This window comes from Cygnus olor, chromosome 24 (genome assembly GCF_009769625.2).
Source record: "Cygnus olor isolate bCygOlo1 chromosome 24, bCygOlo1.pri.v2, whole genome shotgun sequence".
Taxonomy (NCBI): Eukaryota; Metazoa; Chordata; class Aves; order Anseriformes; family Anatidae; genus Cygnus; species Cygnus olor.
Window position 1 is genome coordinate 3,259,777 of NC_049192.1, and position 18,257 is coordinate 3,278,033.

Below are 18,257 nucleotides of genomic sequence, written 5' to 3' on the forward strand. Positions count from 1 at the left end.
AGCACCACCCCCAGCGGGGAGAAAAGCGGCGCGGGTGGGCCCTGCAAATAAATGGGCGGGCGGGCGGGCGGCGTTTTTTTTTTTTTTTTTTTTTTTTTTTTTTTTTTTTTTTTTTTTGTCGTCTTCCTCTTGGGGCTGCACCGCCAGCCCCAGACAAAGCCGCTCACAGCAGGGCCAGCAGAGCAGTGCTTCCCCTTCCCTTCTCTGCCTGTGCCAAGGTCGTGCCTCGCCTCTTGCCAGGAGGAGCGTCCTGCCCACGACAGTGCCAGGCCTCAGCCCCCTGAGGCGGCCATTCCGCCACCACTGCAGCGCTCTTTGCAAGCTGCGAGTTATTTTGTGTTCTTGTTCTGCCAGGGGGCAGGCACACAGGTTCTGGATAATGCTGGGGCAGGACAAGCCTGCTTTAAGCCCCAAACCTGCCTCCTTTACTCGTCTCCTTTCAGGCCAGGCCTACCCTCTGGGCCCAGCAGCACGCATCCTGCCAGACCCAGGACCCACAGGTTAGGCCCCGTGGTAAGAGGAAAGAGCCTCCAAAGTGTCTGTCCTAGGGTACAGATGGGTGAGGCAGCCCCGTCACTGCACAAACACCCACAGGACACGTCACCAGAGCTGCTATCAGCTTGGCAATTAAGTACGTGGGAGAGGAGTCCACGGCACACAAGTATTCACGTCTGCCCTGGACAAAGAAGTAAACATTGGCTGTTTTTTTCCCATTTATATAGCTAAAAGCACCGCTAACAGTTTATTTCTTTGTGTCTAGCCTGTACTAAGTTTAAAGAAAAAAGCAGCTTCTGTTGAGGAGGTGGAAGATGCTGTCAGCAGAAACACCGTGCCTGGAATGTGAGCAGGGAAGACAGCGATGCTGCAAAATAAAGCTTTTACAACCTCTTCATATCAGTTGGCCTGGGCTCCAAGGGTCAGACACCCAGCTGGGAAGCTGTAGATTGAATTTCCTCGTTGATAGCCTTGCCCAGCTCAATCTTGTCATCCTGACTTGGCTCCAGAGAAAGCGTCTTATTAAAGGCACAGAGAAGCAACAGCTTCTCAACCAAAAACTAGGAGTTAAAGCAATCCAGTGAAAAAACTGTGCTTGGGAACAAGGATATTTCAGAGGCTAGTTGCTTTTATTTCTCATTGTCACTCTTGTCTTGGCAAAGGGCCTCTACAGAGGCAAAAGAGTCTCAGCACTGAGGCAGGACATAGCTCAAACACCATCCCCAGAAGGTAGAGATCATAGCCTTGACTCACCCTAAAGGCATCGCAGAAAGGGCACCAGGTAAGAGGACAAGGAGGATTTTTGCTCTAGGGTTAGTTTGTCACATAGCCAAAAGAGCCACTGGCTTTGGCTAACATTTGACAACTGATTCTGGACCTTGCTTGGAGATGGAAGAAGCCATTCCCTGCCTCTGAATAATGAGGCTTACATAGAGAAGAAACCCACGCTAACTATAGGGACGCTCATAGCAGTGGGGTTGCTTCTTGACCCCCATCCCTCTTTCCACCCTGCAGGCCCTACTTGCACGCTCTGCCTTACTCAGATGAGAAGCTCAGCCATCCATCCAGAACCAGGAGAAGATGTGGGATTGATTTCACAAGCTGGTAGACACACTGAGGACGTCACAGTTACATGTGGGCACATTTTATTCTCTGGATGCACTTGCGCATTGTTTCTGCTCAACAGCCAAAGCTTTATTGATTCAAAACCATTTCCCGTCTCCCCCACCCCCAGCATGTTTTATTTATTTATTTATTTTAATTTTTGTATATGTACCCCCTTTCCCACCCCTCAACTGCTCGTCCACTTCTGATTTGAGTATTATCTCTGCTTGGAGTCTGTTTTCTCAGAAGAAGCTAACTGATAATTCATTCAAAATTTTTTTTTCTCCCAAGAACCATATAAATTACATGCAAAACATTGTACATAGAGATTAATATCAAAATGCAATACAGATCAGGTGCACTTTAAGCTGGACTCTAGGATATGGCAAACACACCAGGGTACATATTGCTTTGAAACCACCATTTTTTTAATGTCATGCATACCACATAATATTCAGCCTTTGTTTTGTATTTTTCTGTTTTTATACAAAAATACCAGTGCTTATTATACTAGTTACTGGAAAAGAAAAAAAAAAAAAGAATCAGATCTGCGTGCCCTCTTCAAATCAAAATTTTTTTGTGAGAGCACTGGATAAATATATATACACACACAAATGTTGGTTTAATACTGTATATATATATATATATATATATATTAAGGGGAGGAAATAAACTAAAGGCAGTTTTAGCCATGGGCTTCTTTGAAGGAAAATTGATTTTTATTTTATTTTTTTTCTGTTGAGCAGGAGGATATCAGAGACAGGCCAGAGAGACCAGCCAGCCTCAGTAGGGGACAGCCTTGGCAAAGAGATGCTGGAGAGGAATAGCTACGTGCCAAGAACCCTGCTGGCACTGCCCCCCAACCTCCCTGGCTGGGGCAGGAACAGAGGAGCATCACCCCTCATCACCGTGCACCGCTGCTTAGGAGATTTGGGGCTGCAGGAGTGCAGTTTACAGGTTGCATGCTCCGGGGGCTGATGAACTTGTAGGAGCTGGACACAGTGGTGGGGAACAACTACTGGTGGGTACAAGCATCCTTCCCCCTGAGAGGTACAGAAGCCTGCAGGGATTATTCTTTGAGGTCCCTGCAGTTATGCAAGGGCTATGGAGGGCAACAGGAGCTGGCAAAAGCATTGTGGAGGTGTGCTTCTTGGATTTGGGATGGGGATTTCCCATTAACCCCAACATCTTGTCACCACAAGAAGCATTTCTACAGGGGCTCAGCACTACAGCTACCCCTTGGCCGGGGAAAGCCAAAGGCTGCCCATGCTAAAATGTGGTTTAGTTTTTTTCCTTCTTGAGATTGTTTTATTTTATTTTTTTTTTATTTTAAGCTTATTGCACAAAACCTTTGAAAATTAAGTATAATCCCTGTGCAAATCAAAGAAAACCTAATCACAGAATGCAAATGCCTAAAAATGCCTGTTCAGCAATGCACACAGGACATGATGTAATGTCTTTGGTACTAACCTGCCAATTTATTTCACAGAAAACCACCACCACCAGAGACCCTACTGTTATTAAGAACTGGATGCAAAATTATGTTCAGAGTGTTTTAATAACAAAGCATTCCAAGGCAAGTTAACACATATCACAGGGTATGACTTCGGTTCCTGTCTGGCATGGCACTCTCCCCCGTGCACACTCGTGGCAGTTCAAACAAAGCAAAAAATAAAAATAAAAAAAAAAATCTCCCCCTCTTTCAAGGCATGTTGCAGAGAGTCCCCAGAAGTTCATGCTGCCGACCATGCCTCTCCACGTAGAGCACCGATCTCCCCCAAACCGTTTTTATAATGTCCTCAATAACTTAACCCAATAGTCATCTGCTGCCAGTATATCACTGAAACTAAACAGAAAAAAAACTTTACATAAAAGATGTATGCACAATAAACGTTTATACTTTAAGCAACCAGCCATACCAACATAATTTATATAAAAAAACATTTGTCTCATCCAACTAACGTCTAGTAGAAAGATGGCTGCTCAGAGAAAAGGAAGCTGACTGGCATCCGGTCGCTGATACACTGAATTTATTACCTGTCACTGAACTGCCGTCACGCGTCGTCGCGGACGCGGGACTCGAGATTTTATTTTTTTTATTTTTTTCTTTAAACAAAATACATATGGCTGACGTAAAAATATCAGTTTTGATCTAAAGAAAACTATATCTTTTTTTTTTTGCATAATATTTATATATAATTATTTTCCCCCTCCTAACATGGAAACTAGAACAACAAAAACAGATCAGCTAATGAACAACCAGACCCTTGCGGCAACCCACCAGTCACAGATTTCTGGGAGCGACTTTAAGAGCCTCCAAAGTTGGCTTTTTGTTGTTTTTCATTGGTTTAAAGTTGTTTGTTTTTTTTAAAGCAGGTCTGAGGTAATAAAAAAAATATCAAAAGAAAAAAAAAACAGTGCCCCCCAAGTATTTAATAAATATTTATGTGAGCTTGTAAGAACATCATGTTTTAATCTTTTTTTTTTTTTCCTTTTTTTTTGCAAGTATTTAAAATAGAAAAAAAGTGATCTTTTGAGCTATGTCCCCAAACCCCACGGCCACCCCTCTCTTACACCACTGGTGCACACCCAGGCAAGCAGCACCCCCGTGTCCTGCCCAAGGCATTTTTTCGGCTCGCGTGCAGGAGGAAGGGGAGGACAGCGATGGGTTTTTGTCTGCGCGGGCAGGGGCTGGTGTCTCGACACTGAATTTGCAATTGAGAGGGGCAGTGGTGGCAATTTCTCCTTGCTGTTGGCAGTGTACGGAGCCCAGCCTTCACCCCCCCCCTCCCCTTGCCAGCACCGGGGAGGGACGGGTGGGTCGGTGCTGGGCTGGGCAACGAAACAAAGACACTTGGTTTTTGCTGTTGTCGTTTAAGGAACACTTATTTCTTGGCAAAGTACTGGGCCCTCGCGTGGCAGGCGGTGCTGCAGGCAGTGCTCGGAGAAGGCACGGGAGATTCTGCTGTGCGTTCTTAAAGAAAAGGAAAAAGAAGAAACTAGCCAGCCCCCCACCTCTCGTGGGCACCTCTGCTTACAGGGACAGAGGCTGGGCAAAGACGACGACATCGTACAGCCAGTTATGACCAGGTTCTCTCTGCTTCCAACCAAACCAAACGGGACAAGGGACAGAAGGCTGTAGGCTGTTTCCAGCCCTAACCACCCAAAGCCACTAACCAGGGGTGCACCCATGGGGAAAAAAAACTAAAGCCCGAGCAAAGCAAACCCCTGCCTCCTGCTCTGCCCCCTTCTTGGCTTTGCAAGAGGGTCGGGGCAGAGCCGACTTGCCCAGCACCCCAGGACCTCTGCTCCACAGCCCGAGGCTCTCACCCTGGGGAGAAACAGTTACAGGAGACCGAGGCGAGGCAGGATGCGGGGTGAAGAGATGATCTTCAAAAAAAAAAAAAAAGCAGCAAGTGAGGCATGCAGCACCCCCTGGGAGCCCTGCAGCCAGCCAGCCAGCCTGCCACCTCCACAAGGGAGCCCCTTCCCTGGCAATCACGGGTCATGCCACTGGCCACGGAGACCCCCTCCCTTCCAGGGGCCACGCAGACAACCTGACCTGTCCCTTCCACCATCTAAGTTGGCCCAGCCGTACCACCAATAACCCGCTGCTCATCCTCCTACCGCTTGGGGAGGGATGCGCGGAGCTGGTGGGCGCCGCTGGAGCATCCTCCGGGGCTCCTCGGCACTTAGCTGCAGCTTGCACTCCGAGGCTGGAGGATTATTTGGCCCAGCTGAACACACAAGCCAGAACAGGAAAAAAACAAAAAAAAAAATTCTGCTCCTGACAGCAGGGGCTGTTAAAGCTTTACAGGGCTCTTGCCAAAAGTTTCACAGCCGTTCGCAAGCAGAAGAGATGCATTTCTTAGGATTCCTCAGGAAAGAGCCCTGCTGCTCACCACCACGGTTCTTCCTCACCCCCTTTACACTGCCAGTTCACCTGCACTTAACTTGGTAGAAAAAAAAAACACAACACACAACAGGATCTTTCATGGCTACAGCCGAGTCACTTTCATTCCTTGTCTACCAGTCACTGCTTTGGAAACAGAGAGAAACGTGTGCGCACGCAGAGGAGGAGCTGTAAAGGCTAGGTACCATTTTTTCAAGGTGGAAGACTGGTGTACATCCCTGTATCTATCAACCTGCGAGTAAACACCTTCCTCCTGGCTGTTTGTTTGCTTTTTTATTTTTTTTTTTTCACCTTGTCGCACTACAGTGCTAACTCCCCCACTTCCCACTGTGAAGTTACCGGGGGCAAATCCCACAAGCAAAGAACAAACCCCAACATTAGAAGAAAACCTTAAAAACCACAAGTGGAAAAATAAAAGTCAGAAGTGCAGCCCACAGCCCTCGGGCAGGGAGCGTGCATGTAAGACTACAACAATTTGAACTTTTCTTTGAACATGCATTTTTTCAAAGTGAAAACCCCCCTACGGACGCATGGAGCCCAACTCCTGGAGAGGAAATGACCTGGCTGTTTCACTTGGGCGAGTACCACTGAAAATTAGGGATGAAGATGCACAAAATTTTGGCGTAGCCCCTCTCCCGACACCCAGCATCGTGGTACTCCGGTTCCCACAGCTAAATAATCGTTTAAAAAAAATAAGAAAAAAAAACAAAAATCCCCGAAATGATATACGTATGAGCAGTTTGACACGAAGTGACCGCAGTGTGTGATCAGTTACTGGTGCCAACATCACACAGGGCGCGGGGCGAAGGTGGAGGAGGAGGAGGAGGGGGTCGAAGTTCTAAGGTCAAACCGATGTCTCCAAGCTGTGTAAGGGGCTTTCGGGCTCCGGGAAGGTGACCTCGGTTTGATCGCTGTCCACTGCATTGTTATTTCTGTTGAGGGATGTCGATCCACCCAGGCTATCCCCACCTCGCTTTTTGAGTCCGTCGGTCTCGGGGTCGTCTTCAGCGCTGTCAAGGAATGGTGTTCGAGGCTCGTCTTCCTCCAGGATGAACTCTGGGTGAGTCATGAAGTTATGGATGGAGCTTCTGGACTCGGGTTTCTCGAGGCCTTCGTACAAGGAGCTACGGAACGCATTCACCACTTTGATCTGCCGGGAGGCGAGGGCGCAGAGCATGGGGGGCAAACAAAAGAGGGGTTAGTAGCGGCTACGAGAGGCCCGAGCTCCCAGGAGAAACTAAAAATAAAGACAATGAAACAAAAAGGACGACAACAACAACAACAACATCACCACCACTGAACACACAGCTAAGTCAAAATGAGAGATCTATGGTGAACTAGGAGGGCCAACATGGATCAGACTCAGGCACTAGGTGTGTGATGGGGAATCAACCGACTATGGGGCGACTTCAGAAGCTGCAAGAAAAGACATAAAAAAACTCAAAAAAAAAAAACAGATCACTTCGAATGAATGGAAGCCAAAATGCATTAGTTGTCATTGTGTGCGCGCACGCGTATCTGTGTGTATCAACGAGGACAAAAAAAAGTGGAACTACGACTCAAAAAAGAGGTGGGTTAGACAAAGAGTGGGTTCGCTTCCAGGCAAAAACTCTACCGTGGGAGCAACGTGTTTGTTTGCTTCGCTTTTTAGTCCTATAGAAAGGAACGGGCTTTAAAAAAGGCGTCACCGGCTTTTCAAGCCCACGTGCAGCAGTAGGTCCAAGTGGGTGCCACGAGCAGCAAAACGGGCCCCAGCCAAGCATGCAGGAAGGAAGCCAGATGCCCGCGAGCTTCCCCGCACTGCTGCCACCTGGATCCTGGGCTGGAGCTCTGTGTACTGCCCTACAGCAACGCGCCCGAGAGGACCCGGCGGTTCCCAAAGGCAGCTATTCTTGTGGATGCTCTGCACAAAAAACAACCCCAAACCTTGCTAGGACCGCTCGCTGCTCCCGTGAACAGCCAAGGGGGGCTGTCAGCACTGCCAAAAGCCAGGCTCCAGGCACGGCAAGCGGGAGATCCAGAGCCCAGGTTGGGCAGCCAGCCTACGGCCGTGCCGCCTGCGTAGCACCGGGAGGGAGAGGTCTGGAAACCAGCCAGGACGGAGGCCACCGCTGGATCCGCTGCTCCTCCAGAAACCCAGCCTTGAAAAAAAACCTCTTCCAGCCCTCCCTCTGCAGCTGGGTCGCAGCCGTTGGGTCGGATCGGTGGCGAGGGGGCACAAGGCAGCGATGCTCGGGGCTGATGTGGGCGCCCCAGCGCCCCCGGGCAGCGGCGTGCAGGCGCTGGCATGCGTGGGGCGACCAACGCGGGCGCCTCGGGGCACAAAAGTGCTCCAGCCCCCGTGGGTGACTCGGGGCTGCGGTCACTCGAAGATGTCAAAAGGCATCACCAAACGAGAGCGTTGCAATCTGCGGGCTTTCCAAGCGGAGCTGACAAACCGAGCTGAAGGCTTCCAAGCCTAGAAGGACCTGGTGAAATCACACAGCTTTGCCTTTTACTGCAAAGCCGGGAGCTACCCAGCACAGAGTGCTCTCCAAAGCATCTCTTGGGTCACTCCACCGCATCTTGCACTGATCCTCCCTGCTGCCTCTCCCCAGAGGTCCCCATCCTGCCGCAGCAGCTCACACCAGCACCCTCCTGGCTCGCGGCACCCTCCCAGCCACCAGGGAACTGCCTTGAAGTCGGTAACACCTCCCCGTAGCAGCAGCAGCCCTGCTCCATCTGTCTCCTGCCCCACAGAAGGAGCCCTGGTAGTCACAGGCCACCTCTGCCTGCTCCCCATCCATGTCCCCTGCCTGCTCTCACGGTGGCACCGTTGGCTGAAGCTCGGGCACAAATAGGAGAGCCACAGATTGCATAGATGGGATGCTCTCCGCAGCATCCCCACGCTGCACCTCCGCAGCCTCCCCATCCCTCAGCCGAGGGAGCAGAGAGTGCAGCGCTGCTAGAAGGAGAATGATTCAAGTATCCCCTTGCAAGCTGATGAGGCTGAAAATACACGTGTGTGCTGCCACTTCTTCGCGAACAGGCTGCAGATCTGGTGAACAGACACACCCCTTGTCGCGGGGAGATGAGCCAGGTCAAGCGGTCCGCCTTGGTCCGATGCTAGGAGGGAAATCGCCACGCAGCACAGGCACCGAGAGCCTCCTGGGGGGTCTTTGGTCTCAGCACAAACAGCACCCACAGAAGCAGACCAGAGAAGTTACTCCGAGACGAGTCCCGTGCCTGAAACCCTGGGGGTTTACCTGCAGGATGCTCCAGGGGCTCCCCTCCCATGGGGGTGCCCTTCCGAGCCTGCTCTGGGTCAGAACAGCGGTGCCACCCCACGCTGGGCAGCAGCACGGCGTCCCCAGGGGCGCAGCACACCTTCTGGAAACAAACCAGCCAGCTCCAGCACGCACACGAGCTGGGTGAGACACCCCCGAGGAGATGAGCATGGGCCGGGTACCCCCGTGCTGCTGGAGCACCAGCTGGCTGTGGGAACAGAAGGTTTGCGTGGCTGGGAACGGGAATTCGGAGCTGCTTGATGCACTAGCGGCCACAGCAAGATCCTGGATAAATTCAGGATTTAGGGTGAATGCACAGGACAAGACAGACCACTGAACAGACCGCCTCGTGCCGATGGCGACGACCCGTCACTTCGTCGGCATCCCAAGAGCAGCAACTGCAACGACTGCCAAAAGCACCGACTGCTCAAAGGCAGCGTGCAAAACCACCTAAACCACACGCAGCCAGCCTGAACAAGCTAGGGAGAGCCCTGTGCCCCAGAACCACGTGGTGAGCCCAGGACAAGCTCCAGCAGAGCAAGGAGCAGCCTCACAGAAGCCCTCCGACACCACTTCAAGCACTGGTGAGCCCAGACCCTGCCTACCACATCACTGCCTTCTGCTCCACAACAGCTTCTGCTGCAGCTTTCCCCAGGTATTTTGATTTAAGCAGCTCCCTCAAACTGATGCAAAATCAATTCAGCCGTTCCCTTGTCAAAGGAGCTTGGCGTAACCTCTGAGCTTGGAATAAATCCTCGTTTTACACCAGCACTGCAAAGAGCTGGGCAAAAGCCACTGCCCACACGGAGGTGGAAATTACAGCTTCTGCACGATGCCAGCATCAGCTCCGCCACCAACCCATGGCTTGCTGGGCCCAACTGCCTCAAACCAGGTCCAAAAGTCCCAAAGAGGCACGGGGTTAGCTCCGCTGACCACCTCCTGGAGTCACTCCTGAGATTTCCCTCTCCTCCGACGCCCCCCAGCTCCGCACACGGGGCTGCCAAGGTCCAGCCCCGGGGAGCTCATCTCGGAAACGAGGTGGGAGGCAGCGGGACGCCGTCAATCTGTATGGAGGGAAGAGGAGCGCAGAGGGAGGGAAGGAAAGCAGCAGAGGGCATAGAGAAGAGTCCAGACAGAGAACAGAGGGAAGGCTTAGCAGCCTGGGTTAGCCTTTGGTAAGGTCGGTTGTTGCCTGGAAGGACACGTGCCATCCAAGTTATCTATCCCCCTGCTGCAGAACGGGGAGAACATCAATCCGCAGACTGCAAAGAAATCTGCATTTGGATTTTCTCCACCCAAATTCCCTACCCTGAGACCCCTCTAACGGGTTTTCTGCCGATCAAAGTCCCGGTGGTGCAGAGATGCAGTCAGGAACAGAAGGCAGCTGCACTGCTGCAGGAACACGGGGTTTAAACAAAATAAAACTCAGGCATCGGTGGTGGCTAAACAGAGAGAAAACAAAATTACCAAAAATTCTCTCTTCTCTCCCACGTTGCGTAAACAGCGGGGACTGAGAGCTATTCAAAAAGTCGCCGAGGGTATTGCTTTAATAAGAGAACGAGGAAAATGACTGTGCAATAAAAAAAGAAGCCAATTATCTGGGAAAGACACGCTACCTACTCACAGCCTGGCACAGCCCTGCGGAGAACCCGGCTCCCGTGCTCGTGGGCCACCTCTGCTCACATCGAACAGGGAGAGGGCACCGCATCGCAGGGCTGGGCTTGGGGCTGGGAACCCACGGCCGGACACGGGATCCCGCTGGGCCCAGCCACGTTTTCTGTCTCCGTTTGCATGCAGAAAGTCACAGGCACAGAACGGAGCGGCCAGCCGGGCCCCGCTGAGCTGCTGCACGGGGCAGCGATGCTCTGGGGACACCGGGGGACAAACGGAGCCCCCCCGTGGTGTCCCCGCAGAGCTGTGACACGCTTCGGTGTGCTCCTTGCCACGGCAGCACTGGCATTTGCGCTGAGCTGCGGCACGTGCGCTCCAGCGCCGTCCTGCCCGGGGCTTGCTCCGGCCTCGAGGCAGGGCTCTGGGGGTCCCCAGGGTGCACAGCAGGACCCCGGCCTCGGCACGGGGACCTCAGCCCTGGCCCAAACGGCATGCAGGTTAACCCACGGCACGCGGGGGCTACTTGCTTCCAAGCCAGCCCCGATCCAGGGGGCTCGGCCGCGGCTGAGCCACGGTGACCGGCCGCTCGCGCACCACCGAGCCCCCCGATCGCGGCAGGAGCCAACAAACCTCTCCTTGCACACGTGCAAAAAGGCAGAGAGCATGCAGGCGGCTCCTGGCCGCAGCCCAGCCGGCCCTCAGTAGCGTGCTGACTGCTGTGGGAAGGGTCTGAGAGGTTGCTTTGCCCTCAAATGGATTTAGGGTTTTGGTAAAGCAACTTCTCCGCCAGCCTCCTGGGGCCACAGCGCTCCCTTCTCACAGCAAGGCTCTGAGCTGCTGAGAAAGGCACGGTTCTTTCAACAAGAACCCCCCAGTTTTGCACCCCTCGGGAGGGCGGACTCATAGGTCAATCCTGCAAAGGAGGAGAAGAGGTGAAAGAGAAGGAAGCAACGAGGAATGGGGTGGGGACGGACCTGAAAGTACCATCGGCTCGTTCGAGGTGCAACGGCGTAAAAAATCAATTTGTTTTTAAACGATCTCCCGCCCCATCCTTCACTTTAGAGATCAGTGCGTCAGTCAAGGGCCAGAGGGAGAGAGAACAGGCTGGGGGAGGCTGTGCAGGTGCTCGCTGTGGTTATTAGAAGTCATGCATTGTAATAGACTATCACTCACTGCCCGCAGGAGGAGATGCAGCAGCAGCAGCAACAGCAGAAGTGGTGGGAGTGGAATTGACGGAGGAAAGAGCTACATGGGTTGGGCTAGAAACATTTTTTACATCGTGGTGCTGGCTCACGATGGAAGGCTGTCTCCTGAGGGCTCCCTGCAAAGAGGAGGCGCCGGTCTGGAATGTGTAAACTACGTCCATCTGCAAAGAATCAGAGAGTGAGATAGCGTCGCCCCGGGCAGAGACAGGGAGAGGGGTCGGGGACAGAGGGAGCGGGGTTCGGGCAGGCACACAGGGACAGGAAGGAAGAAGGAGGGATGGAGAGGGGGGAAGGAAGGAGGAGAGACCCCCACCCACGCTCCCGCAAACCCTCAGGGGTTCGGTGGGTGGCTGGGAGCAGAGGGGAGGCAGGCTCCAGCCCCGGCAGGTGCGAGAGGTGCGGGGTTGATCCCAAGAAATGCGGGGTTTGTCCCAAGAAGTGCGGGGTTCATCCCACCACCGAGAGAGGTGCGGTGGGGGGGGAGCACCCCGGGTTACCCCGACAGTCTGCAGGAGGAGCAGAGAGAGGCAGAGGGCAGGCAGAAGTGGGAGCTGGCAGCCAGCGGGCTGGAAACTGCACTGGGAGAGCATTTGGGGTCCCTCAGCCCCACGGGGCCACGGTGTGCCAGAAGGCATCGCAGCCTCCCAGCCAGGGCTGCGGAGGACTCGGGGGGGCAGCTGGTAGGGAAGCAGCGAGGCAGCACCCCCAGGGGGGCTGCGGGCACCCTCCAGGGCAGCAGAGACCAAGCTGGGTCGGTGCCATCCCAAACTCTTCCCCCCGGGCTGTCCCCAGCCCCGCAGCTCCTCGCTGCTCCCCTGGGGAAGGGCCAGACCCGTGTGCGGCTCTCATTCACCCCGGAGATGCTTCGCATCCTGCTTCGCTCCTTGCCCAGCCCAACCTCCATCCCCAGCGGGATGCTTGGCCCTGGCACACCCGGCTGGCCGCGAGGAACGGCCCCGCGCTTCTCCTTCAGGCTCACTGACCGGGGGCAGAAGCCTGTGAGATGCTCAGGTTTGACCTGCTGCTGCTCTGCTCAGCGTGCAGGGCACCGCGGCCCATAAGAGGGATGCTAAAGCAGCACCAGGACTTGCCAACAGCTGCAACGTCCAGGAGCATTTTTTGTCCATATTCTAATAGCAAAAGCTTGTTGGAGCACAGGTCTGCAACGGCTACAGGAGGAGACCCCAGAGCCTGCGGGTCCGCATTCGTACCTACCAGGACACCTGGATTGCCTCCCAAAGCCCGCTGCTCCCAGGGGAACCAGCCGGGGGGAGCAGGCAGCTCAGCCCCCACCAGCGCTGCCCCTCACCTCGAGATCCTCAAGGTGACATCTCCCAGAGGAGAAGCCAACACGGCACAAGAAAGCTAGCTCCGGTCCCTGTGCCTGGGGCATTTTGTCTGGCCCGAGTTGTTTTAGGGCTGGAGAAAAGGGAACGAAGGGTGATGCAGCTCTGCGTGCCCGCAGAGATGGGACCTACAGCTTCGTGCCGTGGGGCAGCTCTGCCCCAGGCCTCGAGGGAAAAAGGGAGCTCTCCCTGCCCCGAGCAGCCAACCATCCAGGTGGAAAAAAAAACAAAACAAAACACCCTTTGGGGAAAAAAAGCAACTGGTGTAAAAGCCATCTTAACCAATCCTCCTCCCTTCCTCTGCTGCAGGGCTGAGAGCACCAGGCAAGGAGCCGGGAGAGCTGGCAGAGAGGGATGGCAAGAGCCCCCGCGGGCAGAGGGAGGCGATGCTTGCTCACAGCAGGGGGATCTGCTGGGCAGCACAGCAGCACCCAGCACGGCCGGCAGAACCGAGGGTGCCAGGTTTGGTGGCTGCTCGCTGAGCCCCAAGACTTGGGAAAGCTCAGAGACCGCAGCTGGCTCTCGAGAGCACCAGCAGCCTCCTGGCACGGGGTGCAAGCCTTCTCCAGGCAGCTCGGGCTCTGCCCGAGCCCGATGAGAGCTTGCATCGACCCCGGAGCAAGAGCCAGCCCCGCCGCAAGCCCCCGGAGCGGGGCAGGCAGGAACTGGGTGCGCCACGATGCAGCCCCACGGGGCTGACCCCCAGCAGGCTCCAGCGCTGACCCACTGCTGAGCGAGGCGCCGGCGGGCAGCGGGCTGCAGGACGCCCCCATCTGCGTCAGAACAGCCCCCCCGTACCTCCCCCTACCCCAAGCCATCCCAGCAGGCCAGGCCGTCCCGGTTTCTCAAAAACCAGGGCAGACCCCGAAAGGCACAGGTGGTGGGAGAAGTCTAGCCCAGGAGGTTATGGCATCCTCCGAGCAGCAGCCGTCGCCTCTTTCCAGAGGGAGTCCCTGGAGAGAAAGAAAGAGAAAGAGAGAAAGGGAGAGAAGAAAGCCCCACAGGAGCCCCCACCCCACAGTACCTGCGTCTGTATCCTGTTGAGACCCCTGAACCACAGGATCTGCCCCCGCCGCAGCTCCATCTCCGCGTGGTCGATCTCATCCACGTCCTCGGGCAGCTCCTCCTCTGGGATCTCCTCCTTGGTGATGCCGTGGCCGGCTTCCTTCAGGAACTTCAGGTGGCTGGTCGGGACGGTGCAGATCAGCTGGGGGGAGGCAGGGAGAGCAGGGCTCAGCCCGTGGGCTGGGGCAGCACAGAGCCCCCAGCCAGCAGCATTCCCCAGGGGAGCAGCCCTGCAGCGAGCTGCCAGGACTCAGCCCAGAGATGCCAGCCCTGGAAGCACCCCCAGGGCAAGCAGGGTGGGAACGAGGAGGCTTATCAGCATCCTCCTCCTCCTCTCTGCTGGTGTGGTTTTAGGATGGAGCATCATCTCCTGCCCCAGCACTGAATGAATGCTGGGGGGAGGCAGGGCGGTGAGGCAGAGGGAAAGGAAAGGCAGTGGGAAAGCCCAGCAGGCTGGGCTGGGATCCCGTCCAGGCACGGAGGAACGGGGTGGTTTTTTTTCACACAGGCTGGCTCTTACCTGGCCCCAGAGGAGCTCTCCCACTCCGATAAAAATACACCAGAACCACTGGCTCAGGGTGAGCCCAGAGCAGCTGAAGGGCTTCCCACCGAACTCCACAATGATGATCTACGGCACAGGAGAGAACAAGTCACACGCCGGGAGCTCAGAGGGCTGCAACGCTCAGCCACGGGAAGAAAAGGTCCCCCAGAACCCCACGTATCCCCTTTCCTGGGATGACAACTGGGGAAAGGACCTTGTATCTACGCTAGCAAAGACACCAGAGGTGTGCTGCCAGCCCTGGCACCTCCCGACACACTCTGGACCCTAGATGCCAGGTTGCGTCACCAAGAAGCTGCTGGAGAAGAATAAGGGAAAAGAACGGGGCTGTCGGGGTGGGACAGCAGCACCCATGGGTCCTCCCAGCCCCACCACCCTTCCCTTTCCTTAAATCCTACCCCACGGCCTCACCTGGGCTGCAAAAGTCCCCAGCACCACCGTGCAGAAGATGGGGTTGCGATAGATGGCCTCGAAGACGTTCCTCTCCCCGTGGATCTTGCGCGCGTTGATCTCGTTGAAGAGCTGCATCATGACGAAGGTGTTGAAGACGATGGTGTAGTGCTCAGTGGGTGGGGAGTGGAGCGGGGCGTTGCGGCCGCTGTCGATGTCAAACAGCTTCTCCCCTAAGCAGGCAAGGGGTTTTGGGGTGGGGATGGCGAGGAAAAGAGAAGATGAGATCCTGTTCCTTACCTCTGCTCTGCCTCAATGGTATTAGGATCCCAGTTCTCAGCATAAATCCTTTATCATCACCCCTCTGCTTCCCATCCCATCAGCTCTGTGTTGGCCAACGTGGGGTCCCCAACACCGCTGAGGGTCCGGTGGCCATCTGCCCCTTTTATCCCTACCCCAGTTTCTCGGGATCTCGAAGCTCACCCACAAAAAGCAGCGTGAAAATGATAGTGAGCTGGTAGACGGCGTGCCCCAGGATGTTCTTCATCATGGTGCGGGAGATGAGCGGCTTGTTGCGGCCGTAGGGCTTGCGGAGCAGCAAGGACTCAGAGGGGGGCTCGGTGGCCAGGGCTAAGGAGGCGAAGGTGTCCATGATCAGGTTCACCCACAGCATCTGCACGGCCTTCAGGGGGGAGTCCTGCAGGGAGAGGAGGGAGGAATGCGTCACACCACCAAACCTGCCCCATTTTCGGGCCATTTCGTTCCTCGAGCCCAGCCCGGCAGCCCCGTACCTGCGTGATGCAGGCGCCTGTGAAAGCCACGATGACGGCCACGACGTTGACGGTCAGCTGGAACTGCAGGAACTTGGAGATGCTGTCATAGACATTGCGGCCCCACATCACCGCCTTGACGATGCTGGTGAAGTTGTCGTCCGTCAGGATGATGTCCGAAGCCTCCTTCGCCACGTCGGTGCCTGCGATGCCCTTGAGGGCCGGGGAGGAAGCGGCAGGGATGAGGCACAGGGCAAGCTCCGCGCTCTCCATCTGCCTGGCTCCACGACGCTGCTTCTTCCCCAAAAACAGCCCCAAGAGAAGACCCCGCCGCAGCCAGGAGCTGATGCCAGCCGTGCCCTCTGCTCCCAGTCCTTGCTCCGTGCAGCAAACCAAGCGCGGAGGCTCCCGAGCAGCACAGCCTTCAAGGACAGGCACGGCTGAGCTCCAAACTGGGGCTACGGGTCAGCTCAGCGTGCCAGCCAGAGCTGTCAGTGCTCCCGATGGGCCACGCTGCAGCAAAGCAGCAGCCCCCCAGAAGTCACTGCAGTGTCTCAGCACGGTGAGATTTGCTCTGTAGGAGCTGGGTTCGCTGCATTTCCCACTGCCGGTATGGGGAGGCGCTCGCTCGGCACTGCACACACCCAGCAGTGCCCTGCAAGGAGCCCGTTCCCTGGCAATTTCCCCCAGAAGCTTTCTTGAGGTTTGCAAAACCTGCTTGAGATGGGAACCTCACCCTGCCTGTGCAGGGCAGGAGCTTCAAAGGGAAGCTGCATGGAGTCACAGCAAGCTCCAGGGCGCTGCTGGACCTCCCAGCTCAGCACCCTGGGCCACTGGGGGCAGGACCCTGGTGCTCCACGAGTGCTTTGTCACCTTCAGCTTGACACCGTCCCCACAGCTGGGGCAGAGAAGCCAGACTACTGGAGGATTGTTTTCCAGCAATTGTTCGCTAACAGTCCTAGAAAGCTCCTGAGAATTCGATCAAACCTCCAAAGAAGGTTTCTTCTTCCTTTCTAAGCCACCAAGGAAGATTTGAAAGAGCTTCGCCGCTCCACAGACAATTCAAGTGTTCAGAACAACCAAGTGGGTCATCACAGTTTCTCTCCCCAGAAAACAAAGCCACCCCCGAAGCAGGGAGCACCCCTTGGTGATCCCACTGCCATCCCTACCATGGCAAACCCAACGTCAGCTTTCTTCAGCGCTGGGCCATCGTTGGTCCCATCCCCGGTGACGGCCACGACCTGCCTCTGGTCACCAACGGTGCTGTCGATGATTCCTGCATCGGGGACAAGCAGCGCGGAGAAAGTCAGCTCCGAGGGCAGGCTCCAGCACAGGTTATGCTGCAGAAGCACCCGGGCAGAGCAGACCGAGAGGCTTTGGGGAGGGGAGGCAGCCACAGGGGGCTGCCACACACCCACCTTTGACAAGCGTGTGCTTATCCGTCGGGGAGGAGCGGGCCAGCACGCGCAACTTGGGCCAGATCTTGTCCAGCTGCTCCTGCTCCACCTGCAGGACACGACGGATGTGAGCAGGGCAGGGATCCCCAGACCCCTTTTCTGCCCAACCAGAGAGCACAAACCCCAAAACCCCTCGCCTTGAGGCACCCCAATTCCCCCAAGAAGACCCCCAAGGGCCCCACCTCGCCCTTCTCGTTGCGGATGAGCCGGTTGAACTCCTTCCCCTCCAGGCACAAGAAGTCCTCCCCCGGCAGCAGGATGCCGCACTTGGTGGCGATGGCGCGGGCGGTGTTGATGTTGTCCCCCGTCACCATGCGGACGGTGATGCCCGCGCGCTGGCACTTCAGGATGGCATCGGGCACCTGAGGACGCGCACAGGCAGCGGGTGGGCGGGCAGGGCAGGGCCACGCAGCTCCTCTGCCACCCTCCCCAAACGTCCCCCCCTCCCCAAATGGATCTGGGCAGGGTCTCGGTGCAGCCACGAGCCATTTAACATCCACCCGATGCTCAGCCGGGTGCTCAGCCTGGGGACCAGCTGCTGAACCTAAAGCGGCCCCCCCCCCCCCCAAACCAGCTGAGCAATTTATCCCTGGGGGTACAGAGAAGTCCCCAGGGACCAGAGCATCCCTCAGAGCAGCTTCCCGGGAGGGTAACCTCACTGCCCCCTCCCCATCACGCTGCAGAGATGGGTGCCAAGGCAATCCATCAAAACGGGGGCATTCCCCCCCCCCCCACAACTCCACACTGCTCCGGCAGCACGTTGCTGCCCTAATGGGTTTATCTATTACGGAGCGGTGGGGGAAGAGGATATTAGTGAGGAATTAGCAAATCGAATCACAGCCTCCAGAGCCGGCGCAGACGGGGCATCTGTAATGCAATTCCCAGGCCCAGATACTTGAACATCTAATAAGGAAAGATGCAAGCAAGGCAGGAGCGTGGGGGCAAGCTCCGAAATGTAATCAAGAGGCAGGTAGCAGAGGGTTTATTGCATTACGCAGCTGCCTGCCCGGCACCCCTGTGGTGAATGGGGGCAGCGAGCTGCAAGGAGGAGGGAGGAAAATTGGCTAAAATCAGTC

The 18,257-nt window shown here is 55.7% G+C and overlaps 1 protein-coding gene and 1 long non-coding RNA gene across 19 annotated transcripts in view; one reads left to right on the forward strand and one right to left on the reverse strand.

Moving 5' to 3' along the window:
- The first annotated feature begins 87 nt into the window (after window positions 1–87).
- Window positions 88–3,277, forward strand: LOC121059416. The gene is made up of 2 exons (XR_005814560.1): window positions 88–1,276; window positions 1,510–3,277. It is a non-coding gene; the product is annotated as an uncharacterized LOC121059416 (long non-coding RNA).
- The window catches only part of ATP2B4 (ATPase plasma membrane Ca2+ transporting 4), a 45,090-nt gene continuing 29,971 nt past the window's right edge, over window positions 3,139–18,257 (reverse strand). For 9 of the 18 annotated variants that reach the window (XM_040536243.1, XM_040536240.1, XM_040536246.1 and 6 more), the window contains exons 13-22: window positions 17,364–17,543; window positions 17,143–17,230; window positions 16,894–17,000; window positions 15,746–15,937; window positions 15,438–15,651; window positions 14,976–15,187; window positions 14,526–14,633; window positions 13,965–14,147; window positions 11,666–11,755; window positions 3,139–6,662 (exon numbers count right to left, since the gene is read on the reverse strand). In XM_040536243.1, coding sequence (XP_040392177.1) covers window positions 6,357–6,662; window positions 11,666–11,755; window positions 13,965–14,147; window positions 14,526–14,633; window positions 14,976–15,187; window positions 15,438–15,651; window positions 15,746–15,937; window positions 16,894–17,000; window positions 17,143–17,230; window positions 17,364–17,543 — 1,680 coding nt within the window. In that variant the 3' untranslated portion in view covers window positions 3,139–6,356. Of the gene's footprint in view, window positions 6,929–11,562; window positions 11,756–13,964; window positions 14,148–14,525; window positions 14,634–14,975; window positions 15,188–15,437; window positions 15,652–15,745; window positions 15,938–16,893; window positions 17,001–17,142; window positions 17,231–17,363; window positions 17,544–18,257 lie in introns of all 18 variants that reach the window. The other 9 variants (XM_040536255.1, XM_040536253.1, XM_040536252.1 and 6 more) reach the window with 3 other exon arrangements.